The sequence below is a fragment of the Anguilla anguilla genome, chromosome 7 (assembly GCF_013347855.1).
Source record: "Anguilla anguilla isolate fAngAng1 chromosome 7, fAngAng1.pri, whole genome shotgun sequence".
In the NCBI taxonomy this organism is placed as follows: domain Eukaryota; kingdom Metazoa; phylum Chordata; class Actinopteri; order Anguilliformes; family Anguillidae; genus Anguilla; species Anguilla anguilla.
In genome coordinates this window covers 19,475,665-19,483,795 of record NC_049207.1, presented here as the reverse complement: position 1 = coordinate 19,483,795, position 8,131 = coordinate 19,475,665, and the positions used below count along the sequence as shown (strand labels likewise).

At 41.3% G+C, this 8,131-nt stretch overlaps 1 protein-coding gene across 1 annotated transcript; it reads left to right on the top strand.

The window, feature by feature from the left end:
• The first annotated feature begins 363 nt into the window (after positions 1–363).
• On the top strand, positions 364–6,988 carry LOC118231187 (NACHT, LRR and PYD domains-containing protein 3-like). Its single transcript, XM_035424785.1, has 6 exons — positions 364–1,238; positions 2,328–4,050; positions 4,244–4,327; positions 4,593–4,676; positions 5,256–5,333; positions 6,527–6,988. The coding sequence occupies exons 1-6, from the start codon at positions 920–922 to the stop codon at positions 6,852–6,854; spliced, it is 2,616 nt and encodes an 871-aa protein (XP_035280676.1). The 5' UTR covers positions 364–919; the 3' UTR covers positions 6,855–6,988.
• Positions 6,989–8,131: the final 1,143 nt, after the last annotated feature.

Genomic DNA, 8,131 nt, shown 5'->3' with positions numbered 1-8,131 from the left:
GCACACTGTACTACTGTCCTTCAAAAAACTGACCTACTGTAACATGCAAAAGTTTATTTAAAATATCCATAAAGTTAGCTGAGAAAGACCAGTTCCTGTCTGATATAATGGTAATACAACATAAATCTCAGGTATGCTGGTAGGCCTGCAGGGTGCCACATAATTGGTAGTATTGCCCTGGGTTTAGCAGGCCAGGGTCTGTGTCATTACTCCCTTGTGACCCCCTGCTGGTCATTTGGGTGCATACAGTCTGCTTGCTAAACCTGTGCATGCATGAGGTGTCTGACTCATTTCTGCCCAAGTTTGGCTCGTGTACTGAGATGTGAAAAGAAGCATCTGGTGACATTGTGAGCACAGCTATATACAACTGGGCATTCCAACTCCAGCCATGGACATCGTAATTAAACTCAAAATCTCTTCTACGAGCAAGCTTTAGAAAACATCATAGCAATGGAGCACATTGTAGAAACAATAAGACCAGACAAGAAAAGAAAATGCAATTCCTAAGATACCAGAGGACGCCGTTGAACATGATAGGAGGGGAAACAAGAAAGACAGGCTCACATTAGTTACACCTCTTTCTCCTCAGCCCTAACATCTGATCTGCTTCCTCTGGCAAGCAGCTACCAAGCACGTCATCAACACACTCAGAAGCTGCTTAAGCGCTCTTCACTGAAGCATGTGTTGACTCGTCTGGACCGTGGTTGACATGGTTTCTTTTTTTAAAAGCAGTGTGACTCACTAGATCACTACAACGGAGGCAGGCTTTATTATTTGGGGAATTTCAAACAGACAGAAGCAGAAGTGGTGCAAATTCTGAAAGAGTGCTCTTCACTCTGGCCCTGCGAGAATGTCTGCCTAGAGTGAACTACACCGAGGAAGCCTCTACAGGTTACTTTAGGCATATTTACACTAATTAATGGCCGCAGATATATTTGCTGTATCACTTCCTGTTCAAGAAGGGTCCTACCAGAGGTCGCTGAGAGAGCTCCGGGTACGCCTGGTGGACCAGCTGGAAGAGCACATCAGCTCCCTCATTGAACAGCTGCTCCTCGGGGAGATCTTCTCCAGGGACGATCGCGAGGATGTGCTCTGTGAGCCAGGGCCCCGAGCCAGAGTCCGGAAAGTTCTGGACATTCTGGACTGTAAGGGGGAGGAGGCTGCCAGCTCATTCCTCTCCATGTGTAGGCATCTGCAGGAGGCAGGGAGACAACCCACTCAACAGACACAGTCTGCTGGTAAGGGAAACTATGTCCAGACATGTCTCTGTCACTTCTGTAGACAAAAACGGACTGCATGGATTTATGTAACTTCTCAATAATCTATTGGTTGGTTTTTACAAATCATCTTATATAGAAGTAGTCTTGTAATTGCAGTATAAATCTGTGTAATGGGGGTGTCTTTCTTTTTGCTTACATACATCAGACTAACTAGCGAAAGTCACAATTCATAACACCCCCGTTAAACTCTGTATCTGAAGCTGTACAAATCATCTTATATAGAAGTAGTCTTGTAATTGCAGTATAAATCTGTGTACTGGGGGTATCTTTCTTTTTGCTTACATACATCAGACTAACTAGCGAAACTCACAATTCATAACACCCCTGTTAAACTCTGTATCTGAAGCTGTACCTGTATGGCTCAGAGTGGTAGCAGCCTTCTCTGCATTGTGTTAAGTTGATGTTGATGGACTACTCCATCAAACAGATGACAGCAGATGACTTTCACCCTCTGAAGGTGGTGGTTTTATAATAAATCGGTCTCACTATTTGCACATTAAAATGAAGATAAAGTAAAGAAACTTCTGTAGTCTAGAGAATTATACCAACAGGGCAGTGATTGACAAACTAACCCTGAACTACAAAGTATAATCAAATATAAATTGATAGAATTATTAGATGTTTGAGCATGACAATGGATTATACAATCTGGGTGCATAATGTAATAACTTTAAATCAAATTGTTTTATCAAATCATGTTATTCTTTCAAGTGCACATTTTAGTAACATTCACTTGAGGGAATACAAGTCCAGTCTGACCTGATTCCCCCATTGTGAGAGTATATAGATTTTTAACCACGGGAACCATAAAATACAGTGACATTAATCCATGACCCATCATATAGATGTAAATTCTGAATATAAAAATATTACATTACAATAAATAATACAATAATACATTATTTCTAAATACTAATAAATGATGTGTTCTAAACAACAGTAAATCCAGTATTAAATGTAGCAGGACAGAAAGCATTTGTTACATTTCTCTTCATCAGATTAGCATAAATAACTATGCAGTCAACATTTATTTGTTTATTTTTCCAGGCTACCGTAAAGTGATTCAAAAGCACAAACAGACGCTCAAGCGCAGGAGTGAGAGCATGCTCTTCTATAACACTCGACACGGAGAGAAAATTCTCTTCTCTGAGCATTATGTCAATCTCTTGCTTGTGAAGGGACATCACAGCCTTGAAGTAAAAAAGCATGAGATTCTGGCCTTTGGGCAGCAGCGGATTTCACTACAGCACCAAGCACCGGAGCAGAGAGTGATCAAACCGGCACAGCTGTTTTCTGATATGGCTGCCAGTCAACCTGCAAAAAAGATACTAGTTACGGGAGTGGCTGGCATTGGCAAAACAGTCTTGGTCCAGAAAATCCTGTGTGACTTTGGAAACAACCAGGGATATTTCAACTTTGACTTCGTGATCCACCTGACCTTCAGGGACCTGAATTTGATCAGCAAACCCATAAGCCTCAGAGAGCTGGTTCTACGCAAGAATGGGTACCTAGCTAAAGAGTTGGATAACATATTTGCCAATGATGACAAGCTGCTGTTTGTGCTGGACGGATTTGATGAGTTTAAACACTACAGGGGGTGTGATGTGGAGGAATTTGTAACAGAGGAGGATGAGGAGGGAGAGGTAGTGCAGATCTTTGCAAGTCTAATGCAAGGGGAGCTCCTTCCAGAGGCCTCTGTAGTCCTTACCAGCAGACCAACAGCCGTCAGCTACATCCCCATTGGCTGCATTGACTGCTTTGCCCTCATCACTGGATTTTCTATGGCCGAAATCAGGGATTTCTTCCTAAAGTACTTCCAGGAGGAAGGTCTGGCACTCAGAATGTTTGAAGTAGTCAGGGCCAATGAACTGATGTTGACGTTGTGCTTCATACCAGGCTTCTGCTACATTGTGTGCAGCATTCTGAGGGACAGTGATGGCTTCTCAGGCAGGAGCCCCAAGACCATGACAGATATCTACACACAGTACCTGGTGGCCTTGCTTCGGTCCCACACTCAAAACAGGGCAGGATCAGCTCATGACGTCAGTGCTGAAGAGGAATGCCTGGAACAGCTATCAGATACTGTGCTAAGCCTAGGCCGACTGGCCTACCAGAAGCTACTGGCCCACGAGACTCTCTTCTACAGCCGCACCTCTGAAGTGCGGCAGCTGGCTGGCAACAACCTGGTCAGCACCTTCCTGGATAAGACATCGATCCAAGAGCCAGGCTGCAATGAGGACGTGTACTCCTTCACGCACTTCACCGTCCAGGAGTTCTTTGCCGCCCTCTACTACGTGCTGGAGGAGCACCCTTCCCCAGACATCCTGGAGGCCGAGGTGAATCTCGGGCGAGAGGCAAGCACAGGATATCTGGACCTGTTCAGAAGGTTTCTCTCCGGTCTGCTCTCCGAGCGGAACCAGCAACTGCTCTCCCGGCACGTGCGGATGGGGACGAGCCGCAAAGCAGAGTCCTACCTGCCCAGGCTGCTCAGAGACATCCAGAGCCTGTGTGAAAATGGAGCCTTCATTCTGAACCACCTGCACTGCTTCTTTGAGCAGCAGGACGTCACCCTGGCCCAAGCGCTACATCCCATGGACCTGCGCATTAATGTCAGTGATGACAACCTCTCCCCCATGGACTATGGAGTTATCAAGTACTTCCTGAACCTAATGTATGGGAATATTTCAGAGCTGGACCTAACTGGGACCAACTTAAACACTGAGTCTATGACGGCTCTAAAGCCCTACCTGTTCAGGTGTCAGAAACTATGGTGAGTTCACCGTGCCAAGAGTATTATCAGACACCAATAGGGATGACAAAACAAAAATGGTGGATTGTCTGAATAACAGTACTGCTTTTTAATTTTTAATAATTAAGTTTTAATTTTTCTCCTTAAGATAAGTGGACAGATAAAATAGGCAACATGAGAATCAACACATAATCAGTACTTTTTTATATTTTAGGCTCGGAGAGAACAATCTTGACATTGAAGCAATGCAGATTCTGGCTGAAGTATTACAGTCTACAAATAATATGATGCACCTTGGGTGAGTATGTGTTAATACACAAACTCACTAAACATTGAACTGCTTTTGATTGTTAAACTGTTTTTGTTTCTCTTGCCCACTCAATACCATAATATTAATTTTCTGAAATGTTATGATTTAAAATTGTTTAAAGGATTACTATAAGCCATATTTATGTTACATTTGTACCAATGTTCATTGCATAATTTCCAAGCAAGGTTTGTTTATTTTAATTATATTTATCAGTTGTATGATAATGTTCTAGAGTAATTATTGCGCTTATCAGTCTAGGATGGACAAACATTGGTGACGAGGAGTTGCTGGTTCTAGCTGATGCCTTAAAAACAAATCAAGCACTGCAGGGGCTATGGTGAGCAAATCTGTTACTTTTCAAATATTTTAAACTGTTAACTTCTAATATTTACTAATTTAGCTTAAAAGGGATGTTCATTTGATGTGAAACTATACTATTTGAAATATTTTCCCAACTTGTGCATTTTGACCATGTATGTTGATTAGCAAGTAATGTGTATAGTCACTAACCGTTTCTTCAATAATAGTTAGTTCCCCTTTTTAAACGACAGAATCATCGTTCATGAGTTAGTTCATCATTTATGAGTTAAATTATCAAAGGACAACATATTCTTGGGGATTTTTTATGCCGCCCTTGCATCATTTCCTCCCACATTTCCTCCTAGCCACAATAACAGAAAAGGTTTCAGTTCCTGATGCAACCGAAGTTTCCTGTTTTCGAACAAAGTACTGCCTAATCAATGTTATTCCATCCTCTAAAAGTACCGTACATTTACTTAAATGAACACAAACAATTGTTAAATGGTTCCTTGTAATTCAGAATCTTTTTTCAATCGATTTAGAGAAGACAATGTCACCAACAATGAATATCAGTTTGCAGATTCATGCATTTTGCATCACCATTATATATTTGCAGGCTCGAAGGAAACAACATAACCTTCCGAGGTCTGTCAGCATTAACTGATTTCCCCCAGTTTTCTTTGCATAAAGTCATGTGAGTACACCTTAATGCATACCACAGTGCTCAATGTGCAAGCAGACACCATGATCTCCAGCCATCCACTTGCCCACTCTCTAACATATAACCTATTGGACAATTCAAAATTTCCTCACAACACACACACACAAGCCCCAAATCACATCAACACCACTGTAAATATACTATACTATACTATAAAGCAGTGTTTCCCAAACTCAGTCCTGGGGCCCCCCTGTGTATGCTGGTTTTTGTTCCAACCACTATCGCAATCCCCATAATTTTAACAAGCTGCAAATTTTTATCAGTTAGGTGCTTTTTATGTTTAAAGGTATTATTTGCCTTCTTAAGCCATATTATGTCTGAAATAGCATTTCATGCCACAAAGAATAAAATCCCCATGTTGATATTGCACTACATTGTGGTTGTTGTGCTGCATTGCAAACAATTACATTAGAAGAGGTAACCTTTTTGATCAAAGGAGAGACAGAGGTAAATCAATAGGCTCCTAATTAGGTTGTTGAACACGTGTTAATTGTCTTTCATCATTTTTTCCTTAAACTTAACTCAATGCAGGTTTGAGTCATTATCATTTGCTTTGCCTTTGAAGTCTTTATCTTCCAGATGGTTAGTTTTAGTGGACAGGTGTCCACACTTTCACCAATTAGTAGCCTATTGATTCACCTCAGCCTTTAATGTAAAATTTACTGTTTTCAATATGACACAATAAGCACAATATGAACAAGATCATTTCATTCTTTATGGCATCCATTGCGGACATAGTGTAAATGGTAAATGGACTGCATTTATATAGTGCTTTTATCCAAAGCACTTTACAATTGATGCCTCTCATTCGCCAGAGCAGTTAGGGGTTAGGTGTCTTGCTCAAGGACACTTCGACACGCCCAGGGCGGGGTTTGAACCGGCAACCCTCCGACTGCCAGACAATCGGTCTTACCTCCTGAGCTATGTCGCCCCAATGTGGCTTAAGAGGGTAAATAACCCTCTTTAAATGGTGCTCACTAAAAGTACCTATGATTTTTTTTAAATAACAGCTCGCTAAAATTCCAGGATTGTGACTGGTTTGAAGAAAAACCGGTTTGGGAACCCCTAGTATAGAAGATGCCTAACACACCCCCCCACAACACACACACACACATACACACACACACACACACACACCCGCTCATCCAGGCTTTTGTTTCATGCAGTGTCATTTGGAACAATTTAAGTGAGGAGGAGGCTGAAAAACTCAACAGCATCTGCCATAGAGAGTGCTTCATTGCAGGCTTCACAAAAGACAACACGTGGGAAGGTTGGGGTGATTGGGTCCTTCAAAGGTGTCAGGTCAGCAACAATGAGAAGCTGGTGACTTTTCTGAACAAGGTCTGCAACATTCCCATTTACTGCATGGAAATCGGCTGGGTGGAGAGGTTTTACAGGAAACTGACAGAAATGATCAGGGCCAGGATCGATCTGTGCAGTGAAGAGGATGTACGACGAAAACTGGTGAAGTTTCTGGACATTTTGGACTTGTGATATTTTCCGTCCCAAGTACCAGCGCCGTAGATGGAGGGGGGCAATTGGGACACTTTGTCCTGGGCCCGAGAGGGGTCCAGGATATGGGGTGCAAATATTTTTTATATGTCACAAAATATGTTGGGGGGGGGGGGGGGGGGGGGGGGGGTTTGTTTGTCTTCTAATATCAAAGTCTTCTCAAGCAGCAATATTTATTTATATGAAAAAGGACTATTGTACTGTATTTGCATTGTCATATGGGCAATATATTTTTATAAGATTTTTATAGTATTTCATTTCAACCCACTTTTTGTCTTTTATACATTTTGTATATGGAACTGTGTCTGTTGTACTGAGGTCTTATGGTATTTTAATGTTGAAATACAATTCATTTAATGTGCACATTGCATTCATTTCTGTCATAAACTATTCAGCATGAAAAAAAAAAACATATTTACACTCCACAAAAAAATTATGTACATTTCCACACCATTTTCCATTATGAAGGAGACATAAACCCATCCAGGACGACCCAGAAATGATTTTTAAATTGTACAACAAGAAAATTACAACGATCATAGGTACAGTAACAACTATACTATATATGTGTGCGTGTGTGTGTGTGGGCGCGCGCACGTGTGTGTGTATGTGAAACAGGCTATATGCCTACTTGTTAGCTGATTGTCAGCTTGGAGCAAAAATGAAACCAAACGTTACATCTGTGTCAGCTCAATACAGTTTGTGAAGAGCCTTCACTCTTGCATTCGATGTGCACTCACTTGTAACTGCCATGTAATTGCTAAAATTAATTCATAAAAGTGTGCAGAATTGCTAAGCACACATTTATTAATTCCACATACATCTTAACTAACTATGTTTGACAGGTCTAAGTATGTACTAATCTGCATTTATTACTGCAATAAGAGTAGTTTATCTGTAAACTCCAAACTTTATTAATATAAATAAATAGGAAGTACCACAGGCCCAGAGAAGTGGTTCTATATTTTGGTCCTGGGGATCCCTGTGTCTGCTGATTTTTGTTTCAACCACAGTTACAATCACATGACTTAATAAACATTCCTGAATAGCTTGCCTGTGTGCTTACACACCTGGAATGGCAGGTTATGCTCAACGATGAAAGATGTAAAGTACACCTCAGCTCTAGTGACCTCTGTCAGACTTTGGTTTTCTGCTGAAAAGAATAGTGAAATACTTGAGCAGCCTTCCCTGCGCTTAGCCTCCCTAATATGTTGAGGTCCCTAAAAGAAATAAAAGCATAAGGTGTATCCTTATTATAT